This window comes from Oxyura jamaicensis, chromosome 1 (assembly GCF_011077185.1).
Source record: "Oxyura jamaicensis isolate SHBP4307 breed ruddy duck chromosome 1, BPBGC_Ojam_1.0, whole genome shotgun sequence".
Lineage (NCBI taxonomy): Eukaryota > Metazoa > Chordata > Aves > Anseriformes > Anatidae > Oxyura > Oxyura jamaicensis.
Genome location: NC_048893.1, coordinates 11,946,617 through 11,972,617, shown reverse-complemented (window position 1 = coordinate 11,972,617; position 26,001 = coordinate 11,946,617). Strand labels below are relative to the sequence as shown.

The window sequence follows — 26,001 nt, the reverse complement described above, 5'->3', positions numbered from 1 at the left end:
TGTTATTTTGACTTTGCACATTGTATTTTGCAAAGGTTCAAGATGGAGGGACAGGGTAACTAGAGTGAATTATATAAAGGCGGAAAGATCACATGAAAACGAACGTGCATCTGAGTCCCTGCATGTTTTATTTCGGAATTCTGTGCTTCAGCTTTTCTCAAAAGTAGGATGATTCATCAGGAAAGGCTAATGTTGGAACAAGAAACAGTGTCAAATCTAGTCTCTCTTTTATCAAAAATGTGCATTTTTCTCTTCATCACTGATCTAATACTGGTAGATAGGGCACTACTACTCATGGGAGTTACTGGTAGCACGGCTTCTGCAGATGTCCCCAGAAATTGAGAAGCTGTGACTGTAAATGTGAGGTAAGTGAGGGATACTTTTATCTCTTCTGTAAACTTCAAACATTTAATTTTACATGCAGAATATTCAGAAAAAAATCAGCCATTGACCTATTCCAACACCAGGAAGCACAGTTCTGCTTCCTGCTTTATTCCCTTTACAGTGTAATCCTCCTCTGTTGCCCTACTTCTTTTCATGTTACTAATTATTCCTGATGAGCAATAATTCAGTTCCTTTGGGTTCATTGTATCTATTTTTCATTTTATCCTTTATCTAGATATTAAATGGAAGATGCCTCAAATATTTTTACAGCAGGGACGGTGTTCATAGAGTCTTTGTAAAGGCCATCTGATGAGACTTTGAACAATCTCAGCTCAGGTAAAATTCACTTTAATCACCATTTTTGTACTGTGCATTGAGTATTTTTAGATAAAGTGCTTTCATGTTCAGAAATCTAATTTGAGAATTATCGAAACACACTTCAGAAAGAACAGATTGTTAGTTACACTTGGAAGACCAAACCTACAGAAGTTCAGGAGATGATATTGCTTGTTTTGGAACTAAGGGAACAGAGAGAAAAGGAAAACTTAGACATAGTGCAGGGAGGGCAAAACTGCACATTGCAAGGGAGAGTTTGAACAAATCCTTTAGAAAAATACTGAATGTTTTCTTGAAACATGAAAGTCAGCATATACATTGATTTGTATTTCATTAACCCTATAAAGCGCTATGGATGAAAGCGGTTTTCAATTTTTATGTAATATGTTTACTTTAAAGATGGTTAACAAAGAAACATGGGAAGTGATTTATCTGGCTTGAGGAGTTCCTGTTCTTACCTTCAGACCCTACTCTGTAACCAGTGCATCCTCAGTAAATACCTTTCCCTGAGTTAGTTGTGTAATTACGACACTGCTTCAGCAGTATTTTACCGGCCTAATCACTTGAGATAATCATTTAATTGCCTTACAGAGTCAGAGAGAAAGAGAGGTGTCTCTGAAGACCTCTGGAAGTAGATGTCTGCTCTTCTGTTGAACGTGTACATAACCAGTGCTGGGGAGCTCCTTCTGGGAAACCTTTTCGGAGGCTGACGATCAAAGCTGAATGGAGTGCCTAAGAAATTTATACCCATCTCCTCACATCAGGCCTTTTTTAGCAAGCATGAGTGACTACAGGTAAGTGGCCTGAGACTTTTCAGGCTAATACAGGAAATAACCAAAGAATTCAGAAACAGTCAGGGTATGAGAGTCCTGGAGAGCAAGTGGACTGTGTTGTCTCTTGGACTTGGATGAGCCCACGGTGTTGCATTTAACTTTGGCCCCCACTTGACTGCCCTGGTATAGTTCACCTCTTAAATATAAATCACACCCATAAGCAATTCACTGTGATGTGCATAAGTTCTGTCTCGTTTGGCTGTCTACAACAACATCAGTCAGAACTTAAAATAGGACAAAGATGCTCTTACAATAGCAAGCTTTAAAAAAGTAAATTTTCTATGCAGAAAACAACTATCTAAACCTACCATGGAATGGGAGAGGGAAAAAAAGAAAAGGCACGGTATACAATCTGTTTATATTTCAGACCTGGAACAGGTAAATTAATTTAGTAAATTAATTTACTAATTTACTGTAAAAATCTTCTGTCTGTGAACCTTAAGGCCAGATGATTATGAGTACACAGTTTATCTGTCATTCCAAGACCCTTTTTAGCCTATTCAATAGATATGAATCTAGTAGATAGTCCTATCCATTAAATATTTAAACAAATGAGATGATTTAAACAAATCATCACTAATCTGAGTGAACTTGGTAAATCTGTCTTTTTCCTTGAATTAATATATCTGTGTAAGTGTTGCAGGATTACTCACTAATATTGTCAACAGATGAAATTAAAAGCTGCAGTCTGTGCTTTTATCCTACATGGCAAGATCCTCACTGCTGTGTTGGTGCTAAGTCTATGGACAACCTAAACGCTAGTCTTGAATGATGTTACTCTAAACATACATTATCATTCTCTGGGTTCTTCGATCTTTTTGGTACACTTTTTGAAGTGCTGAGCACCTCACAAATCTATCAGAACAAAGCTACTCAGGCAATAGACCCTCTTCCCTTCCGTAAAGAAGGTTTTAAATTTTCTGCATAGTCAGGCAGCCAGTACAGAAGCTGCAGAAACCTCGGCAGTTTTCTTCCAGAGCCACAGCAGAGCTGGAAGAGTCTGCATTACAAGTTACTGTATAATTAAAAAAGATAATGACTTTTAAATTAGTTTTTATTAATAGAATTAAGCCACATTAAGTCATAAAATGTGTTCATAAATATGTTAATAGAATGTGTGGTATTAATGAAAAACATTCTGTAAAGTCTGAATAATTTAAGAGCTCGATATTACACACTTAATTAAACTTAAATATTAAAATTATTAATTATCAGAGCTAAAATGGAAGTTACCAGTTGGCATCACATCTTGTGTGGTCAATAAATGGCTGTCATTATTAAAGGCATCTACATAATACATAAAATTTAGTTCATAAGTAAGGGATTTAGAGCATTTTGACTGTTCATCAAATGCCCCCTAGAAAGCTGTTCCTGGCAGGTGCTGTGTTGGCAGTTCTCACTTAAGATCTCAGCAGGATCTTAAGCAAAACACATAACTTGGTTCAACTGCATCTTTATTTACAAGGTTCATGAATAAATATAAATATTCACATCCTGCTAAGGTTAGAAGCAGCTGAATTAGTTTAGTCTATCTTTAACAGACTTGAGGCCACTGGGCATTGAAAGGGCAGCCCTCGGGACCAGGCTTGCTGTTGGGGCTATCGTTGTATCTGACATCTTTTGGACACCGAGACAATTTGCTCTAAAAACTGTCTAATGAGATGGAAATGCATGAGTAAGTGAATGCAATATTGTAATGTTCAGCTCCTAATGAGCAAACACGAAGTACACGTTGTTAGAATGAACCCAGATGTTTAAAATTCTGGGTTGCATACACGTTGTTGTAGCTAAACGAAATATAACATGCTGTATGGTCACATTCGTTAAACATGGGTTGGAAAGTGAGTTACCGCATACCATCAAAGTAAAAAAAAATGCATTTCAGTTTCTGATGGATTGTTTCCAAGCAAAGAGTAACAAGCTAAAAGAAACTAGCAGGGTCCATGAACTCCCCTAGCCTCTCCCTGGTGTGGGGCCACTAAACACCAACTGGGAACTGCACCACAGGATGGTGGGGTGAGACACGTCCGAGAAGGCAGAGGCAGTGCTAAGAGCAACCAATGCCCTCTACAGAAGTAGCTTGCCTTCTACACTCTAATGGTTGGAATGATATTTTTTATGTCATGCTCTATATGACTATTTAGACTCATCAAATTTTAGTTGCTAATGACTAGAGCCAAAAGAGGATCTGCTAGTTTCATTTAGACTTAAGTATCATAGCACCAGGCCTCCGGCAAGGATTTAGCAAAACACCTTGTCTGCTTGTTCTTGTATTTTATATAACTCCTTGTACTTTCATAGGTGTGCTGCTGTCTCTAAAAGAGTGGACTGCTCTTTATGGCTTATTTTAAGTGAGCTAAAAAGCAAGACCTTTTACACCTGGATAACCACCGATCACTTAAAATGTCACTTAAATGAGTTCAAAGTCATTGTATCCCAAGTACAGTTGATATTTTTAGAGATAGAGACTATTGGGACACGCAAAGATAAAATGCTCTTGTGTATTTCAAGCCAGAGGTGGGTGCACAACATTTTTGGCATCCTTCCAGTTGAGTGTGAAGTTTGACCCGTCCAAATCACTCTTCATGTCAAAATACAAATGAGTAGCTCTGCTCCTATGGGGAAATACATGCCATTACAGAAAACTGACTGCGTGGAAGAAATGTGGAATGGGTTTTACTGCATGGCCTTTGCTATAAGAACTATTGGGCCATGCAACAGGAATAACTACTTGTGTCTTCATACTTTTCCTGTCCATATGGAGCTCTGTATTGTAAGGATACCATCACAGAGACATAGGGAAGCTAACTGATGAACAGCACCATGGAGTGCTGTTCCCAATGTGAACTTTGAAATGAGAGGGACTGAGATATGCACAACAGGAAAGGGATTTTGTCTCTTGATATGCTGTAACTGCAGAACACTGGACTTAGTCCAAATTACAAAGACACAGTAAGTATCACTGAATTCCAGTTTTTCCTATTTTTCTGGTTACAAGAAGAAAGGAAAAACTGATGAAGTGGAGACTGGGTGAGATGGTTATATTCTTTTAGGCCTTTTATTTTGTGTGCTTATATCCAGTATAATAAACTGAACAGAAATATAGGAAAGAGCCAAAATAATTATTAGAAAAAGATTTGTGAGTGGGACTTACCCCTTCTTTGGTAAGTCTGACTGCCAGTTTACATGAACAAAGCCAAGGATAATGTTTGTTCATCTGTTTTAGCTACTGTAGTTTAGCTGTAATTAGCTACACTTTACACCACATTAGTAAAGCTACTCCAGTATATTGTGTTATAATAATTAAGCCTTAGTAATAAGAGAACTTGCTCAACACCCTTATTATTAAATCTTTGCTCAGATGTGGGGGAACACTGCCAATTTTGGTATGGATTATAATGCATGTGGATTAGTGAGGTTTTGCTTTAATAATAATACTGAGTAGTCAACTAGGAATTTTAATCTTTAAAGTGGTTTTCAAGCATTAAATAATTAATCCCCATAACACTCTCATGAGACAGGTAAGTAAATATTACTATTCCCATTATACAGATGGGGGAAATGTGTGTTAGAGAACTCAGCTGGACTGGCCAAAAATCACTGGAGGTGTCATTGCAAAAGCAACATTTAGGTCTATGGAATGGACTTGGTATTTCTGCATTTAAATGTCAGGAAATGGCATCCTTTCACTAGAAGCTCAAAAAACATAGTCACAAAACTCTGAAAGTCTTCCCATCTGTCTCTCTTCCTTTCAAAACTGTTTTCTATTTCTGTATCAAGGGATACCTATGAAAAAGGTCTATATATCTTTTAAAATAGAAAGTTGCTGTACATATATATACACATATAGAAGGATGTTCTACTTTCCTGCCAGCTGCTACATATTTATTAAAAACTAAGGATGTGCTTGCAAAACAAATTTTAATATTCAATTTTGTCCTTGAATAGTTTTTACCCATAGCAATAAAACAGCTAGAACCTTTGGGAGCTCATATTCAAATTGCCTGATGGTTTTAGACCAATTTTATTAACCAGTATTTTGATACTTTTTTTTTTTTTTTTTTTTTTTTTTTTTTACACACCACAGGTTCCTGAAATTAAGTTAGTGTTGCTAGAAATAACAAGGTGGTATTGGAAATGCAACACGAATATGAATGAATGTTTGCAGTTCCATCAAGGTGGTCGCAGAAGGAAAGGGCACTTTTCCAAAATGACTATTGATTTTTGCACTCACGTCAGATGAATGATACATGGGCTAGTTCAAGTTTCGAATAACAGCCAACCTCAGCTCTGGAGATTTGTAAAGTGAGTGTTAAAAGTAGGATGAATTGGATTATCTAATCAGTACTCTGAACAGGTGGGACTATCTGCCTTAAATGTACAGACCAAGATGCTTTAGCCTTGTATTATACAAAGATAAAAGCTTCTGACATACTATTAGGGCTAAAGAACTTGAAGATTTTGGTTTGCAGCTAACTGGAGATTTCTGAAGGCTGGAAATTTTCTATATCCAAACAATAAAAACACAAAACAAACTCCCAAATTGTTCACATATTTTTGCAAATATAAATGCAATTGTCATTATTTAGGGCTACCAAACCCATCGTGCAAGAAAGCACAGAATTTAGCCAGATGTCACTTGATCTGGGTGTACTTTCTAAACTACCTTCCAGCACCTGCATCTCTCCTGTGTTATATCTAACTTCAGGAAAGCCCACTGATCTTCTTCAATAAATAATGATTTATATAAAATGGAACAACTTCCATGAGAGAAATGCAGACTCATAACAGGCTGTCCTATAATGTTATGGTAGGGGCCAGACGTGCCAGAAAGGTTATAACTGTTCTGCAACAGGTACCTTCATAATCAAAGGCACATCTATTAGAGCACTGACCGAGGATGTGAATCAAATTTCCTGTTGCAGAAAGCCACCATTTTAGTTGTAGCCTCCCTGCAAAACTGTCTCTAGGAAAATCCCTTCCTGGCTCACCAAATTGTTTCACTAAAAACACCTAAAATCAATACACTTTATAACACAGATGTTTTTATTTGGCTTGACATTAGTATATATATTTTTAATTTTAATTTATTTATTTAAATCAATCGGCTGTTTTGGTTTTGGTGTTAACCCAAAATGAATTACTTTTGATTTATGGACATATTTTGCTGGGAAAAAGTTCTGCCCCAATGCTTCCTGCCCAATAAATAATCATCTGAGTGACTGTGCACAACTGACGTAAGATATATTTATAGAGGATTTACATTTCTACTTATTTCAGGAAGACTTATTTCCTGTGTCTGTTATGCTACAGGAAGAAAAAAAAGAAATAAAGGTAATGCATAGAAAGTAATGGTTATTAATGTCTAACACTTTTGGTGGAACTGCAGCTCACTGAGCATCCTATGTGTGACAAATGAGACTTGCAAACTGACCCTACCACCAGGCTGGACCTCTATCCTCATGATCTCTTTGACCTACTCTTTTTTTGTGCCAAAGACAGCAAAGAAGAAGTAAGGTAGGGTTGACTGCAAGGACTGGTGCAATTCAGATTTTTACACTACACAGACCTCACAGCAATGAAGAAGTTCCTCAGACTAGTCTCTGGTGGGGAAAGACACCAGTGCACAGTACAAACTCTTGAAGTACATTGCTGCAATTTTTCATATGACCTCTAGATGTGTCCAGTTCTGCACTAGCAAAATACAGGGGCATGTCTGCTTTCCAAAAATTCTTCCTTGTAGACACAAGCTGGAAATAACCTGTAACTGGAAACACCTGCAAGCAGTTGATTAGATTATCCTGATTTGCATGCCCAAAATTGGTCACTTAAACACAACTTGCTGATGGGGGTTATACTGGAGGAGCTGCTCAAAGCACAGAGGCTGGAGAATACCTTTGGGAATAGCTTCCTTTCTATTTCCAATCTGTCTGCTTCAATAGCATGAGACTTGCCTTATAATTATAGCAAATACACTACAAGTCAATAATAGCAGGGAGACTGAATTCATCTGAACACTTCTGAGTTTTCTGTGATGACAGCAATCAATAAAAAATATGAAAAATACATTTTTCTTTTCCTTTCCTTTCCAGGTATCATTTCTGGTCCATGACCAAGTCTTACAAATGTGATGTATCTGAACAATCTGTGCAGTAGGATCTGATTTATGAAGAAAATAGCTTGAAATCAAGTGCAAAGTGCTATGTATAAATTCAGCATAGCCACTGGGTTTAAAAAATGCGTATTGCATTACAGAGTGTTCCAAACAGTCTTCACTTTTACATTAGTTATTTCTTCAAGAGGCTGCCTATAAATATGGTTTGAGATCATTATCTAACTTCCACCTTCAAATCACTAATATTTTTGCAAGCCAAGTACCATAAGGAAGAGGATAATTATGGCTTTGGCTCTCCATAGTTTAAGGTTTGCTACCTGAAATGTCATATTCATACCATTAATTTTTGTAATGAGAACAAGTAGATATATGGCAGACTTACGGATGTGTTTCTTGCACTAGCAGTAGTGGAACTTAAAGAACCATCTATAAATGATGTAGTATATTAAAAGACATTTGTAAAATGCATGGGTGCTTCGTTATCTAAGATAATCTGTTATGAGAGCTGAATGCTTAGAAACTACTTAGAGAGCTAGTGTGTAAGAAAAAGCTGGAAAAGACACAATTAACAATTGCGAGAAACAAAAGCATATTAGAGAAAGATAATATACATGCAGAGTTTACAAACCGTGTCTTTAGGGTGGCCCAATAAGTAGAAATATGGGGACCCATGCTTGTCACTTTTCATGCACATGGAGAGACTGGAAGGTACCATTCCTAAAGGAAGGGGAGGAACAGCCTAGGACCAATCATTAGAATTAACAGAACCAGTGACATAAAGATATTTCACTATTGTTAGAGCAGAGAATTCTTAGTATGCTTAGAACAACCGAGTAAAAAGCTTAAATGTAACAAGAAAGAAGTATTTCTGTAGAGCCAAGACAAATAAGCATGCTGTAAGTCTAAATATTAGTGAATAATTTCAACTACTATGCATATATATTCAGGAGGTAGAGTCACTTGGACTGTGGATATGGAGTACATCTTGAGGTGCTTTTTGAAGGAGTTAAATGAAAAGCAAAGGGTTAAAAAATTTCAGAACTGTGCCAATTTGTATGAAAAATCCTTGCATTGGTAACAACTCTGACATTTTTTTGGTTTAGTCAGTGGGGTAGTGCTCAAACATCAACTGAGTTTCTTCAAGACCCTTCAAAAATGGCTTGCTGCTAAATAACTTGTACTTTTTGTTTGTTAACCAGCAATGACTTTGTGTATACTGAAACTTTACTTGTTATGTACACACCTTGTCCTCCCTTAAATAATCAAAAATGAATCTAAACTCTAGCTCTGCAAAATCATGTCTTAAACCAACAGGGTGAGTTTTGAACATGATTTAGCCTCAACACATCTTGAAAACACACAATGATACATGTCTTTTTAACAGGACATGTCTTTTAACAATGCCAAACAAGGGGAAAGAGAGGTGAAGAACAATTGTTGTGCAGAGCCATGAAGCGCCAACCAGCCATGAGACACAGACCCCTCGTTCACCAGACCTCACTGACTCTGGTCCTACAGGCACATCAGGTACAAGGCCAGACCCAGATTTCCAGGGTTTAAAAGGTTTAAAAACCTTTCTGTGAATGGGCTGGAGTCTCTAAAACTTCTAGCTTTCTGCAGGAGGTGTTAAGCAACTTAAGGTTAAGTGGAAAACTACCAAACTTGATGTAAAGTATGGTTTTAAAGTCCTGCGTGAAAGCAGGAAGGGAACCAAACCAGCTTTTGTCTAGATGTTCCTCACAGGTTCAGCATTGCTGCTCCCTCTTCAGCACCAGAAGGAAAGCAGGCTGGGGATGGAGGTTGTGCCTTGCCAGAGGGATGGAGTCCACCCACAAGTCACCATTCAAGGTCTAACCATGCCTCAGAGTCCTTCACCTTTTTTCCTTGTTTGCAGTTATTTGGCTGTAAAATTTATTACTTTCAGATCCTTCTAACGACTTACATATTTTAATGTAGTTTTGTGTAATAAAAGGAAATGCTAGGAGCAGCAAGCCAGAAGAAGCAAATTATCACGTTTTCCTAGGGACCTTCTTCCACTGATATTTAGAGAAAAATAGTGATTGTTCTCAGAGAAAACTGTAGCTTCCTGGGGCTGATCTGTCATTAGAGTTAACTTGCCTCTTGCAGAGCTCATTGCTGGATGGGGAAGCTGCGATTTGTTAGTTTTATTTAAACTTGAATGTTACTATCTTTGGATTTTGTGAACGTTTTTTTTTCCCCACATTTTGCCTTTAGGGATGCCTCTTCATCCTAATGCTTGGCTGCACAATATAGATGCGTTTCTGATGGTGTTTGTACAGCAATGGCTAGGGCCTGTAAAATACAGTGCCTGTAATTAGGCTCCCGCAGTGTGAGCACCCAGTATCTCCTGCTGAAGTCAATAACCTCTCAGACAAATGCATAAATAGGGAATTAAGCAGCCATTTTGAGAAAAAAACTTGGTCTGCTATTTTAATCAAGTCACATTTAATGTTGGGCTGAGAAGTGCTCAGAGGTACAGCTTTGGCTGTGAATTTTGTCTTTTGGTGCGTGCGGGATCTTGCGTTCCCTGCAGCAGGGTTCCCTGGGCACTAAGCGTGCTACGTGGTTGGGATCCCCAGCAGCACCTCGTCTATTTCTTGCTCAGTAATCCAATTTCTCACAACGGTCTTGCTTCTTTGCAGAACATATCAGCTAGGCTATTTCCTATGAAACATGATGCTGCTGTTCTTTGGGGTTGGATGAGCTGTGGTAATTCACCTTCTGTGGAAGCCCAGTTTCTCTGGCTACCCTTATCCTCAGCAAACATGTTCTGAGATTCTGGCTGATAAAACATCTGTTTTTCTAAGCTTCTTTTGCTGCACTCTGCTGTGAAATCAGCTTCTGTTTCAGAACATTAATCATATCCCTGCTTCTTCACATACATTCTGATAGAGCAGGGTGCGCTAGCATAGGATTTCTGGCTACGTGGGGACGTCTCTCTCTGAAGGGCTCTGGGATCTATGGAATTCGTTTCCAAGCACAATCAGCAGCCGGACTTGAGGTAAATGGTGAATTGGCAACACTCTATTCCTTCCCCCAGGTTTAAGCAATGCCTCAGCTCATCCAGGTTTTCCTGGGATGTACTTATAGGGACAGATTTCCAGGTGGTATAAACAAACGTAACTCATTAAGGAGATTTACACCCTCACAGGGGTGCTTTCAGTTTCTTTGCTGAATGCTTTCTACTTTTCAATACACATTCTTCTGTTTCACTGATCACTTTCTTATCATTAATGTCTTTTTCTTAATAGTGTTTTTACTGATGCCAATCACATCATCATTCCTACACTGGTATTTCTTGTACTTAAATGCATACTGTCATATTTTGCACTAACAGAACAATGGTTCTGGAATTAACTATATTGCACAGAAAAAATAAAAAGTTGAAGATTGAAAGACAATAATCTGGCATTTTTTGGCCATTTGGTTTCAGCTGTTCTAGGTAAGCTTCCTTCCTAATGCCATGAGTCTGAATGTCACTGCTGTTGGACAGGTCTCAAAATGCAGCATTACTACAGCTGACTCAGGAAGCCCTGATTTTTCACTTGTCAGAGAATGAGAGAGAATAGCCAGGAAAGGATCCTGATACCCCTCCTCTGTGTTTGTATTCCTCCCTACTCTTCTGCACCATACCACCGTTGCAACCCAGATGCCAGCTCAGTCCTGCAGCCTTGCATTTTGATACTCAAGGAAGTCTCATTTGCCACTGAGGGGTTGTAGAACTGGACACTGATGATGATAAGAATATTTCTGACATGTGCTTGCTAAAAATAAAAAAGGCCGATTCTTTCAGTAAAATCTGCAATTAGTCTTGTTACAGCTCAACTGTGTGGCTCTTGTAGGAATCAAGGGGAACTACTAAGTTTGAACTAATTTGTCTGATGTCCTCAGGACCACTTTGTCCTTGAGTTATTGTCACGATCTTCTTTGTGTTCAGTTTCCCACTATTTGAAAAAAAAATATTTTCTGTCATCAGTATGCTGACAGATGCTCTTTGCAGTGCACTGACTTATCCTTGAGTTTCTGGCTTTCTTGAGGAATGCCCTTTGGTTTTAATAATTTATATTTGTTATTTTCTGTTTTCAACTTCCTAAGAGGGTGCTGTTGATTTTTATGTGCACCTTCTTTTTGTTCTCATAACACTTCTCGTTGTTTTGGAAATGACCTAGATCTCAGATAATTTCTACTTATTTTGTTTCCATTCTAAGTAGACTGGACAGAGGCCTAACATTTATCTGCCTGTGTCATGCTCACATTAAGGACTGCAGACGTGTGGATGTTACCCTCTGCTATTATGCTTTTCTGAACACTTCTACTGCTTTTCAGCAGGTAAACATGGATTTCAAGCACTGTTGCTTAGTTCTTAACTCATAAGGAGTGGTAAGCTGGGGGTGCAGCTAGGAAAATGTTTAACTCTTTCCTGTTAGCAAATATTATGGAATCATAGAATCAGAATCATAGAACCAGAATCATAGAATAAGACAATCTAGGTTGGAAAAATCCTTCAGGATCATCAAGTCCAACCATCAGCCTGACCTACTGACTCCCAACACCAAAGCAAGTGCCTTAGTGCCAAGAGTGCCTTGGTGCTTATATCACAGTCATCTGCATTTTGACACAGCCTTTCCTCTAAGCCTTCCAAATGACTTTTCAAATGGTGAGCAAAGCTTTAAACAGTCCTGTGAAGTCACATCATTATTTTCCGTTATCACTACAAGCTGTGCCCTTGTTTGTAGTGGTTTATTTCCTACTTGGGTACTTTGGGAAAGGGAAAGCTTGTTCTCTTTTACACCTGTTGGGGGATTTGTTTTCCTAGAACAGTGCTATATACACAGAACTTTTTTTCCATCTATTTACAATGTCTTATGACTCTGGAATAAGGTACAGATCTATAAGATTGCAGAAACATATACATTTATTTTAAGATCTCCCATAAGCCTATGTTTAAGAGCCATCCGGAACTGGGATCTTAAGAAAGTCAGATTTGGAAAGGCTCTGAACTGTAATCAAGTCTGGTATGGATTCTTTGCTCTTATCAGTCTCCTGTGACCCCCATTATATTAAATCATTTTCTGAGGGATGAGAGAACGGCTGGTACATGGCTTTGCTATTTGATAAGGATTACTATTGCTAAGTCAGTCATGGACTTGCGTTTGTTCTTTCATTAAAAATGTTGCACCTCTCTCTACAAATAAGGTTTGGAGGTGAACTGAACGTCTGCCGGAGGTCTCCCTGGAGGGGTTATATATTGGCTAAAATTGATATTAAATAGCTTTGTACCAATTTATCATAATCACTGTTAGCTATTTTGGCTTTGTTCCCACTCACAAAAAATATGACTGACTGACTTTATCATCAGATGAGCCCAGAAACTCTTGAAAGCTGGTAAAAATGCAACCAACACTTTGCCAAGTATTGCCTCAACCACAGGATTGTCTCTAGTTCAGAGGGGAAAATGGTACAATTACTACATTGACTGACAGCTGACAAAGCACTGGTTTTCAGTTGAACTGACTTTAACGTCTCCAATAGAGGTATTGAATTCATGTTGATAGCAAAGGCTGACTTGAACCTACATTTAAGTCTAAGTATTACTTTGCATTTTTATATATACTGCAGTTACTGATTTTAATAGGAAATTATGTTGGAACTTCAAACAGAACATTAGAAAAATTTAAAGGAATTTGGATGTTCTAGCATAAGGAAGTTAAGGAACGATCTCTTACAAAAACAAACAAAAAAAACCAACAACAAACCTTTTGCTGGGATATTTAAGGCTCAGTTTTGGACATCATAGAACTTATGTAAATATATGACATTGTCACGCTGTATTTTAGAGTAACACCCGTAAGACTTGATTTCCATTCAAAAAGTTTTTTTTTTTTTTGAATGATCTTTGGATAATTTATTTTTATTTCTTGTAATTTCAGTACTGAAATAAGATCTTATATTATCTAAATGACTCACAGTTTGAAATATTTGAAAAAGCCCAAGAAACAAAATGTGACAAGAATGGATCTTGCTTTCTGACCATGTTGAGCAGTCTCCTTTTCTATTCAGAGTTAACTTCTACTTGATCATCTGTGTATATTGTCAGAGATAATACTGTGGGTGTGGTTATCAAGAAAGCATTCTTTTTAATGCTTTGAGTTTAAATCCGAGCTGCTGTGATTCAAAATGTTCAGAGAAGTACCAATAGAGGAAAGAAAGGACAGCTTACAGGCAAATCAGCAACTCCCAGCACACTCAGAGATGTCCCCTAAAGAGTTCAAAGTGCTTCCTCCAATGCACATCTTCTAAGCCATTGCCCGTGTCAGGAGGGCAGCAGAGGACAGTGATGTACTCATATAGGGCCTTGTGCCAAGAAAGCACTTAAATGTGAATAAGTCCACCTGTACTTGGGTAAGTACTTAAGTCCATACTTAATGTGCCCCAGCACGTGACAGTATGTCAGTCTGCAACTGCTACTTAACACCAAAGCAAATTTATATAGGTGCATGCACATATAAAAATGTAAAGATGAAAACCCACCATATTCAGGGACCTGGCCTGTTCCGCGTTTCAACAACAGTCGCACTCTCCTGCCACCAGACTTGATTAGCTCTATTGCTCTGGCATGTGTCATGTCCCTTGTGCTTTCTCCATTGATTTCAATTATTTGATCTCCTACCTGTCAGGTAAGAAGAACATCGAGTCAGACAGAATTGCAGGAAAATGAGCATTTCAGAAAGAGACATATTCAATGGATCACAGATTACTTGAATGACAGACAGACACATCAAGGCAAATTTGTTCCTGTCTGTCTGAGGGATATCACTGGCAGATTAAATAACCTCCGAGATGGATTCTGAATGGGGTGTATCAAATGCTGCTCATCTTCTGCTGAAATCAGTGTAACGTGCTTATAACCTGTATTGTGCCTTTTATACGTAAGAGTTTTTTTGAACCACTTGATATGTTGGAATCACTGGAAACACGCTACCCATGCTACACTTCAGCTTGAAGTGTTGTGCTGGCCTGAGGAGACAGTTGCTGCATGTAACTGGCTGTTTTCATAGAGAAAAGGGAAGGTCAGAGTGCAAGTACCACGATGTGCCATTGGACTATCCAAATCTGGGTTGCAAAGTTTCACACCAGATTTAGAATTATCATGATGTCCATTCAGAGCAGCAGTCCCCACAGCTCTGATTACAGATTTGTGCCACTGATTTTCCCACTGGCTTTGCAGTCTGTTAGCCTCATTAGTACTTTTCTGCCTCTGTTTCTCTGGTATTAAGCAGGGCACTGATGCCTGTGTCTACCTTCCACCCCGATCTCCTCCCCTGCCTTGTCTCTCACTGGGATGTTTTGCCTCTGCTCTGCTCAGTGAGAAGAGCTGCCCTTGGATGCTAGAAACCCTTTGGTGAATAGGGGAGCACTTGCTTTACATGGTCATGCACAGCAGGCAGCAGCACGTGGAGCAAGCAGCAGCTGTACAGCTTGCTTGGTACTGCAATACCATGGCCACACAGTTGTTTTGTGAGACGGTTCAGTGAGCAGCATGGCGAGGTGACACGCCAGCCTGGCATTCACAGCACCAAAGCCTTTGGAATGAAGGTTTTGCAGCTGCACTGCAGATGCCTCCAAGCCCTGTTGACTCGCATGAAGACCCAGGTGGTGGCAGAAGCGTGGGTCCAGGTGACGTGCATCCAAGAGCTGCTCGAGGGTCTCAGCTGGGTGGGCTCAGCAAACTCATTTATCAGTGTCACAAGAGTGTCACATCTCTCAGCAGGATCACACCTGCCTTGGTCTGCATCTACAGCCTCCTCACTGTGGGGAGCTGTGCAGATCCAACTCACTAAAATAGCGATGCTGCACACATATGAGAGAGGGTTTTAAAGAGGCTATACAGTTTTCAAGATGATGGGTACTTCCCTTTCCTCTTACAAGCCTCTCCTGACAAAAAGCTCTTTGCTGGCCTTGGACATTGAAATGTTTTCTGTTTTATACGCTTTCTTTGCTACTATTGTATTTCTGTCAACTGAAAGCGTAATCCTCCAGAGGCTTTCCTTCCTTCCTGAGTCTGAAATACAGTATTTACCAAATACATGTGCATAATATGAAATGTCAGCAAGACTCCTAGCATCAAAGAAAACTGGAAGGGATGTCAAGAAGTCACAAAAGTCCCTACTTTTGTTCAGAGACAGAAAGGATGTCACTAAAAGCACTATGGCAGTGTTTCTCTATAAGAATTCATACCTTGTCAATAGGAGTTGCAGCCTATTTTAAGAACTCTCCCAGAATACTGTACGCAATCTCTTGTTGTACTTTATTTAACTAAAAAGTCATTGATCCGAATAAAACCTCTGAGCCTTGCTATCGTGTTCTTTATTTTCTGTAGGCTGAGCAGTGGAGGAAAAAAAATCAGGATTTTTTAGTGTCAAAAGGCCTTATTTTTGCAGCGCAAATTTCTTTCTTAGAGGACTGTCTCCTTTAGGAGGAGTGGACAGGGATGTAACATGCAGTACAGATTTTTAGACACTTCTGATGACATCCAGGCCAATGTGACACACAGCAGAGGTACTCTTTGGATCATGCAGTGATCTCCATTGGTTTTGGCCATGCAGGTCTGTTTGTGTCACCCTGACTTTGGCAGCACTGGTAGGATGTAGCTGTTCCACATGCACAAAACAAAAGCAGAAAATCCCTCTTGCCACTTCTGCAGCACAAACACGAAAGATGGGTTTATTGTACTATCCCCTCAACGATGTTAGTAAGGCCAAACACAGACAAAATTCCACCAGTTTGGGAAAACCTGCTTCTGAATGTCATGAAACAATTAAATCCTGATAGAAATCCTATAAAAGTCAAGTCAGATTTTGCAAAGGCTTAAATACAGCTCCTTTTTGTGCCATGTTGCCTGGATAGACCATGTTTTGCAGAAGGTATTTAAAATGATCTTGTTAGCATGTTTTGAGAGAAGAAGTGCCAGATTAGATCAAATGAAGGAGGTGTTTTTAACACTCCTTGATATATAGCCTTTAAAATGAGTAATGATGAAAGCTGTTCAGTGCATGCACGGTCCTTCAAATAAAATCTTCTACACTCCTAAGCAGAAAGACAGGAGGAGTTTTTAATACAGTTTAATATGTAAAAAGGTTAAGTTAATGCCACATTTTCCCTTGCTGTTTGCCTTTATTCTGTTCGCATTGGTCAATATACAGCAGCTATCTTGTATTAGTGTAACCTTTTCTGTTTACCAGTGGATTTTTTTCTCTGTAGTAAGGAAGTAGCTGATTTGATAGTTCCCCCTTTTTAATATAAAATCATATGTGCAAATAACCTTGGAAAACTTAAAAAATATATATTAAAGCCTAGCATTCCAGTTATGTGACTGAAGGAGGAGAGAGAAACAAGTATGTAAAAATTAGGTACTCTGAAATTTCCATTACAAGATTTGAGACTAGAGAGAAAATAAATAGTGACAGGAGCAGTGGGTTAATTGTTTTCCATGCATTTGTGTCTTGTGGTTGACTGATGTGTAACTGAATTATACCGCCTGTGCAGCACAAACCCAGTTCTGATTAGATAAGAAAAACAACACAGAAGAGAAATGTTATGAACACTCTTGCCCTGAGAAAAGCTTCAGTTAGACTTCGCCCTATCTGGCGAATTCATACAAAAGAGAAAACCTTGACTGAGAATTGGTTTCCCATGTGTCTAATAAGGTATGGGTTCTTATTCTCCCTCTTTTTTTTTTTTTTTTTTTTTTTTTCCAGTTAACATGTAAAACCTCCCTGCCTTCCCCAGTCCCTGTGTTTGATACAGGAGGCTGTCTCTCTCTCTGCTCAGGTGGCTATTTTCAGAAAGCAAAACCTTGTCTTAAAGCAAATGTTTCTCGTGTGACTCTTTGACAGATACTGCTAGTGTAGATCATTCACTGAGAGAGGGATAGACCTGGAATTTTGTGCTGGGGCTGTTTCTGCCTTTTAAAAACCCCGTGATTGTTGAAGAGGAGCTCAGTTATACCCACATATTGAAGTTGTACCAAGGTGAGGCCAGGAGTAAGGCTAAGTGTGGATAAGCAGGCCAGAAAGAACCCAGTTCTTCTTACAGCATATCCTCATTACTCTCTTTTCAGGATCAGAGGTTGGTTCCTGCAGTTTTATGCCACACATGACCTTTTCTTGGTAATTCTCTTCTGGGTACTTCCAAGTCTGTACACAGTCTCCAAACTAGAGATAATATTAAGCTAAGGGGTAGGCAAAACTGATCAAAATGATAAAATTCTTCCCAGGTGGGAGAAACACTTTTGTTAATGCTCCCAGAACAAGATTTTTGCATGTTTGTAGCACATCAAATTTGTGACTCATGATTAGCCTGGGCTCTTTACTGTGAGGGTGGTGAGGCCCTGGCACAGTCTGCGCAGAGAAGCTGTGGATGCCCCATCCCTGGAGGTGCTCAAGGCCAGGCTGGATGGGGCTTTGGGCAACCTGGCCTGGTGGGAGGTGTCCCTGTCCAAGGCATGGGGTTGGAACTGGGTGGTCTTTAAAGTCCCTTCCAACCCAAACCATTCTGTGATTCTGTGATTCTATGATTCCAAGACTATCCTCTGCAGTCTTATCTAGACAGTTATCCCCTATTTTAAATTGTGCATGTAATTTCACTACCCTTAAAGAAACGCAATGCACTTCAATGAATTTTATCATATTGAGTGCTTCAGTATGAAAAGTTCATTTTGGAATCTAAGTCAGTTCCTCAAAGCCTTCTAAGACTAATAACCTCTTGGCATTAAGAAATGTTACCATTTACCAATAAGTCTCTGATTATTGATGAAATTATTGAATTGAGCTGGTTTCATCACAGACCCTTCAGAACTACACTTGTAATTTCACACTTGTAATACTTCAGGAACAAAACATTCCGAACATCCTTTGAGAATCATTATTTCCCCATCCTGACTGTGAATTTCCTACAAGGTACTTTTGAAAGGTGAAAAGAAGATGCCTCATACCTTCTCTATCCCATTTTTGCACAAAGAAATAAAAATGAAAATAAAAAGAAAACTAGACTGATATGACAAGGTTTGTTTTTCACAACTTATGTCTTATTTTTTTCACCTTTTGATAACTTGCCACAGATTATTTCTGAGAATGAAAGTTAAAGGAATTTTGGTCTGTTAATGTAATTTTAAAGCAAGGGATATGTTTGCTTTTCTCTAGTCTGCTACTAACTTTATTGTCCTCCATAAGTTCTTGGAGATTGTAACTAATAGTTTAGAAATTACTTTCTCTAAATCAAATATACGTGAACATCAACAAGTTCAGCTGACTTGAATCTTAAAATTCTTAAAGCTGTTTTCTCCTTAATCTTATCTCTACTCATTTCTTTTTGTTGAAATTGGTGTACTGTTCAGAAAATGGTCCTTCTGAGTATCTCAATGAAGATTGATAGAAAGAAAGCATTGAATATTTCAACCTCCTCCACATTCTCAGTGAGTGATGGACCTATACTTTCTTTCTCTTCATATTTATTTTAATATATTTATGTTACCTTGTTACCTTTTATACTTTTCTTGCAGACTGCTTGTATATCATTCTGACACATTTAATCTTCCTTATGCATCTAATGGGACACCAGCCACCAAACAGGTGTTATAGCATCAAGCTTTGATTGTCTGAATCCTTTATTGGGTATGACCCTGTGGCATTGGCTCCTTTCATGGAAAGTGACACATTTGAATATCAGTTCCTTATTTATAAGTCATTTCAGCAAGCTGCCTTTTGTGGAGATATAAACCTTTTCACATGAGACACCAGAATATTCCAAAAGATAAGCTTCAATGTCACAACATCATCATTTTGCATGGTTTTTGGTTTCTCTGTCACTTTGCACTTACATATTTCTTTCTTTCTTTTTTTTTTTTTTTTTTTTTGGTCAAGAAATTAACATAAAAAATAGTTCCCAAAGTCTGTGGAGTTAGCCATCCCTCAAATTACACCTTCAACTCCCACACCATTCAGGTGCAATTTTTTCACGACAGCCTGAGAGGATGCATGCATCCTAATCACCAAATTTTATATGCACAAACAGCATAGGAAAGGTTTGAGAGTGCAGCACTTGAAACCCAGTATTCTAATCACACAAAGCCACAGATTGCCTTTGGCTCTCTAGGATAAACGTTAACTTGAAGGTGTTGTTGCATGGGGTCTGTGTGTGGAGCTGTAATGGCAATTTGGATGCCAGTCATGCAAACCAGCCAATGGATCCCTTTCTGCTCCCAACAGGCAGGCCTTGCGCTGTGGCACCCCCTGAAAAATGGTATCAGTTCTGATTTGTGACCTTCCTGGCAGTCTTCAGCAGAGATGACAAAGCCTGAGCAATCAGACGTTCCCACCAGCTGAAGGCTGGCAAGTTGGCTGGGGAAGCGTGCATGTCTGTTGCTTGAGATGTATTTATTCTGAAGAAACACTCTCTTTCCAGCTATGAATCTGGCACCTTTTGCACACATTAATTTCTCATTGTGCTTCTTTCTTCCTATCAACTGTAGCCCTTGTTCAATTTTCATTCCCTTTGATATAAATACCTACCCACATCTACCAGTGCTTCTTCTGACCTGATGGCATTTGATAAGAAGAAAGCTTCTCTTACAGTGTCCAACCACAAAGTAAACACTAAATGCTTCCCTCCGCTTAATGCTTTTAAAGTTGTATATTAACAATATAAATGCATTTATGAAAGTAGTTTGTATGGGAAATATCTCTTAACAAAATCTGTTTCAGTTCAAGTTAATTCAGACTCTCCATCCATGCATAAGAACAACTGAGCTATAAAATTGGGCAGCATGTTTTCTGGCAATAATGAGAAGATAATATTCCTAAGAAGTGTTTAAGTGACATCACTATTGATAGGTTAATTAGAAAGAAAATTGTAAAGCTTCTCTGAATCATTAGAATAAAGAGCTGCTATTACATGTGAGTTTTGCTGCAGGGTCTTTGTTCTGGCCATATTTTATAGTAATTATTACCTGTCTTGTTTTAAATAAAGCCAATCAGCACATACAAACAAAATTTGAGAAGTCGACAAAATCAGAAGGAAATATATATAGCTTTACTGTAATAAAAGTTTTTCCTTGTTCAAACATACTTCTAAACCACTTGCAATAGCCTTGTGTACATTTGCTTCTGCCAGCTTGTAAGAAACTGTCTCTAAGCAGGTGCATAGTTCTCTGTTGCACAAAATGAAATTAATTGCATATGCACATTTTCATTCTATGTTAAATGAGGAAATCTAATGATAAAAGCAGCCTCAAATGATTTGTGCAGAGGGCATTGCTATCTGTCATTTTATTAATGCATTTTCTAATTAAACCTCAGGAAAGAGACTAATTACACTTAATTCCTTTTTATATGGGCATTCTATTTTTATAACTGAACTTTTTTTTTTCATATTATTTGTTGCTGTTGTTATTGTTAATGAGTCCAAAAGGCTGAGAGATTGTCTGTACTTGGAAACTGAACAAAATAACAACTCCAGAACATCAGTTTTGGTGAATTTCCAAGCGATGTCAAGCCCTGATACCATTGCCTGGAGTTAGGCACAGGCTGGGTATCTGCTGTGCAAATTTCCTCACGGCAGAGAATTTGTACTGCCACATGTAAAACCACCCATGAAGGTATTGAGTCACAAATTCTTCTCTTTGATGGCCATCCAGCTGTTTGAGCAGGGAAGCTACCTCTTCACCTTTTTCTGAGAGAGGGAAAAATATAGAATTTTATTACTGAAAGAGAACTTGGAAATTGAAAATGCATAACTGCATGTCTGTGCAGAATGGGGAGTGCATGAACGAAAATAGAGTTTGCAATGGTGGGTAACTAAGGGGACTTATGGTATTCTAGAACACCTGAAGCCTTTGGCAGCATTGCTGTAAAATAATCCATGTATATGTGAATTAAAGATGTCAAAGATAAAAGGAAAATTCATTAGCTTAATAGAGAAAAGTTTATACCAGTACATTTTTAAATAGAGCTAGGATGACTCAGTGTAGAATAATGTAATGTTAATAGCTATTTCTCCACTGCAATCATGGATGGGAACCAGTAGAGACTGTTAAAAAGGAAAAATAAAAGTTTCTGATATATTCCTGATGGACTCAGCCAGTACCATTAAGCAAATGCAAAGTGAACTCAAGATTTGACAGGCAGATTTCAAAGATCCTATACAGAAGCCTAGGCATAAGTGTTCACAGAGAATGCTCCATCCAAACCTGGATCCAAACAGGAAAACAGAAAAGAACATAAACTCTTGACAAGTTGAACATAAGCTACAAAACAATTTTGAGGAGGAAACTGATAAAACATAACAGCTAAGAATGTACTTTCAAACATACCAGAAGTGCGGAGCCTGTCAGGGAACCAAGATCTCAAAAGACAGCAATATAGAAGAGACCACAGGAAAAAGATTAGGTGAATTCTTTGCATGGATGTTCACTGAAGAGGAGGGCAGCCAAAACCCTGCAAAGGGCCTGCTCAGCAGAGGGGTGAGATTGAGGAACTGGCTCCAACAGCAGTGCCAGTGGGAAAGATTGTAGAACAAATTGATGAAACGAATAGGAAGAAACCATCAGAACTAGATGGCACTCATCCATGACTGAAGGAATTTGGATGTGAAGCTGCTGAACTAGTAGCTACAGGATGTAATCTGCTGCCTACTTTGGTAAATGGCTTGGTAGCAGAGGAATGGGAAGTGGCAAGTGTGACACCAGTCCTAAAAGACAGTCCTGGAAAGTGACCAACTGAGTCTCACGTTCATTCCAGCAGACGGATGGAAGCAATAAGGAAGGTGAAGGTTAGCTGGTACATGGATAATTATGATATACAGGGGAAGGATCAGTGTGGCTTTTGTAGAGGAAAGCCATTCCTCACAGACCTGTTGCTGGCCACTGAAGCTGTCAGTGACTATGTAGATAAATGAGATCTGGTTAGTATACTGACATTTTCAGAAAGCTTCTAACAGTAGACTCTTCAGTAAAAGCTCTGCTGTGATGGGAGAAAGAATAGGGTCTTCTAGGTAAGAGATTAAATTCAAGGGAAAAAAAAAAAAGCTGGAAATAAGTGGTCAATTTTCACAATCAAAAGACCTTACCATAGTGATTATTCTGTTCAGCATATTTGTAAGTGGCATAGTGAAGAGGTTGAAAACTGTGTGATAAAATTTGCAGGCAACATAATACCATGCAGGATTGTCAAATCTAAATGTAATGTTAAAAGCTGTGGAAAGATAGCACAATACTGTGTGTTAAAGCAGCAGGTGAAATTCAGTAGTGCTAAGTTCAGTACATGTGGAAAATTACACACACTATCGCTCTAAATTAACCATTACCCCTGAAGAGAAAGATCTTACATTCTTTATGGTTAGTTCTGTGAAATGTCAGCCCAGTCAAGAAAGCAAACAGAATGTTAACCATTAGAGAAAGAATAGGGAATAAATGAGAAACCGTCATTAAGTCATTTAGGAGCACCAATATCTTTAAAAACTGCAGGTTTTTCTAGTGCTTTCATCTCCAGAAGAATGTGATAGACTGATAAATGGTTCAGACGAGGCCAATGAGGATGGTCAGGGGTGAAGAAGAGCTCCTTTACAGGGCAAGATGAAATATACTGCTAAACATTGGCAGAAAAAGGTGGATATGATGTTGGTCAGCAGACTAAGGGATAATACGGAAAATGAGGAAGCAATCATAGTATAACTATGCTGTAACTATGATTGAAAAAGATTTTTGTCTTGAAATAATGCAAATATTCATTTTTGAAACCCATTGATATAGCATATCAGGAATTTCAAAAGCATAAGCATGTTCAAATAAATCATTAAAAGTAATTCTGGATCCTAAACATGAAAATTCCAGCATGAAAAAAATCTGTAAAGTGTTGCCTGCTGGAGGATTGGATGTTGTTATAGCAGGTGAGGAATCATTTCATACATCTTCTATATTCCTTTCCTAATCATCTACTTGTACTTGGAGTGAGGATACTAGACTGGGTGGTGGGATGTAGGAATGGATCTATAATGTTTATCCTTTTACAGGATACAAAGGTGACCTCTTCCAGTTATGACTTGTGGCACTTTGGGAAAACAGAAGAGAGGCCACCTCTGTTATGCCTATGGCTGGGCAAAATGTTTCAGGTGTCCGAGCACATAATTTGGTCTCTCCATATATTTTTTTTTTTTTTCCTAACACTCTGGACTCTTAATTTTTGAATTTACAGTTTATTATTATTATTATTATTTTTACCTGGAAACCCTTATAAATATTCCATAAAATATAGATTTAAATATGGTGCCTGTCTACCAACTAAGTATTTTATTCATAAAGCTTTCACTAAAACGTAACACTATTCACTAAACCATTTAAAAGCAAGGTTATTAACTTGTTCTTTTTCATAGGTGGCTTGAAGGACTTTTCTATTAGGCATGGAATTACAAAGATGCTTTGAATGCGTCAGATTGAGAACATTTTTGAGAGTATGATGCTAATTACATGTATGAGAGGTGTATTCTTTCTCCTTATTTTTCTGAAAACAAATTCTAAAAAAAAACAAACACAACAATACAGCTTTTTAGAGAAATGATGAATAATAGTTCACCTGCAGTTAATCCAGCCTTGACTTATCATGCTTTTATGCTGTCAAAATATATTCAGCATCCCTGAGGACCTCATTTTGCATTTCTTTGTTGTAGACACAAGAATGTTGGTCAGCTTTATGTCTATGTGTCAATATATTCTTCCTTGAGTTCTGCCAACTACACGAACCCGGCATGCAGCTCCTCTTACCACAGGCTGACATACAACTCATATGCTCGAGTATTCCAGTTGAATTCCCAGAGATCAGATCAATCACACCCACTCTCTCTACAAGTGAGGTTGGACAGTGATGTATGTAGTAGGGAATTGGCACATGAATGAGATTACCCCAAAGGGACATGCAATTCGGTGGTAAAGCATAGCTAAACATCTTACCGTGCTGTTCAGATGGATCACAAATCACAGAATAAATGGATGGGACAAAGAATATCTTTGTCTTTATGTTCCACTGTAATGACAGTGTTGACATTCACTGAATGCTTACTGTGAAGGTAAGATTTATATTACAGCTTAAAGTAAGCCAGGTATGCCGCAGGATTTAAGGGTAAGTGCTATTTATGTAGGAAAGATTGGCTACTTAACTGACATGAATCACATTGTAGGCATTTGTCTTTCAGATATGTGCATAAAACTATAATAAAATAGAGGCTGGTGGAGTGCTGTATCCTCCAGGAGCATTCTTGTGTCCCTTATGTGTGTGCATAACATCAATTTTTTAACATCTAAATATTAGTGACTTTTCAGCATGGTTTCTGACAGTCTTCTCAAGCCCTCGCTCATGCTAAGTGCTCAGCAGCTGACTCCCTGCTGCTCTTAGTGTACCACCTGGAGAAGACCTTTTTGTTTATTAGGCTCCTTTTACCTTTATGCTTGCTGTAACTACCATAAACCTGCAAGAGGTCTTCCAATAGCAATATCTACTTTTCTCCAATATTCTGAACATAGGACCTCATTGCTTTGTAAGAACTGCAGATTCATAGAAGTCACTCACCTCTCTATCTCCAAGGCTTCAGTTTTCTTTCTTATCCTAAATAAGGCTCCAAACTTTGTTATGGCAAAAATTAAGCATCACACTGGCCAATCGTTGGTTTAATTTTTGGTTACTGTGATTGCCCTACATGTTTGTAAGAAAGCAATGACTGAACAAGTCATTTTTGCTTTCTTCCCATTTCCTTCCTGCAGCTTTCTTGGTTGTCACATCTACTGTGTGACCATTACTTGGCTCCTAGTTTTAATACATTTTTTTCTAATCACTGTCAAGCTGAGCTGAGCTACTTCTTGCTCACCATACTTACAGGCTGCAACCACTGGTGCATTCCACCGGAGACTGTATCAAATAACCCTCCAATGTGGGGCTAATCAAAGATGGAGCATCTAAAATAGACACTGAGCCCCTCATTAATGAGAAATTCAGGTGAGGCTCCCACCAGTGAGGAGCCAGTGCAAGCTGTGGGTTCTGAACAGCAACATCCTCTTAAAGATTTCCATTTATTGTAGAGTAAGAAATTCATTCTTCCTTTTGAGCTTTTAAAGCTCCATTTCTGACAGGAAACAGTCCTGTGGATGGTCTGTGTGTCTTCACATTTACTTCTTCCCTTTGTTCATGGCCCTACAAAAAGCTGAGACAACCCTACACCCCTACAGAAACCTTTTTTTTTTTTTTTTTTTTTTTTTTTTTTTTTTTTTTT

At 38.5% G+C, this 26,001-nt stretch overlaps 1 protein-coding gene and 1 long non-coding RNA gene across 18 annotated transcripts in view; one reads left to right on the top strand and one right to left on the bottom strand.

Moving 5' to 3' along the window:
• MAGI2 (membrane associated guanylate kinase, WW and PDZ domain containing 2) overlaps positions 1-26,001 on the bottom strand; it is a 775,806-nt gene that overhangs the window by 9,358 nt on the left and 740,447 nt on the right. For 13 of the 17 annotated variants that reach the window (XM_035346387.1, XM_035346542.1, XM_035346777.1 and 10 more), the window contains one exon: positions 14,221-14,359. The exons of 1 other annotated variant lie outside the window; for it this stretch is intronic. In XM_035346387.1, coding sequence (XP_035202278.1) covers positions 14,221-14,359 — 139 coding nt within the window. Of the gene's footprint in view, positions 1-8,296; positions 8,408-14,220; positions 14,360-26,001 lie in introns of those variants that run through there. 3 more of the 17 variants (XM_035347175.1, XM_035347341.1, XM_035347267.1) reach the window with 2 other exon arrangements.
• Positions 233-1,423, top strand: LOC118179089. The gene is made up of 3 exons (XR_004756371.1): positions 233-365; positions 620-720; positions 1,312-1,423. It is a non-coding gene; the product is annotated as an uncharacterized LOC118179089 (long non-coding RNA).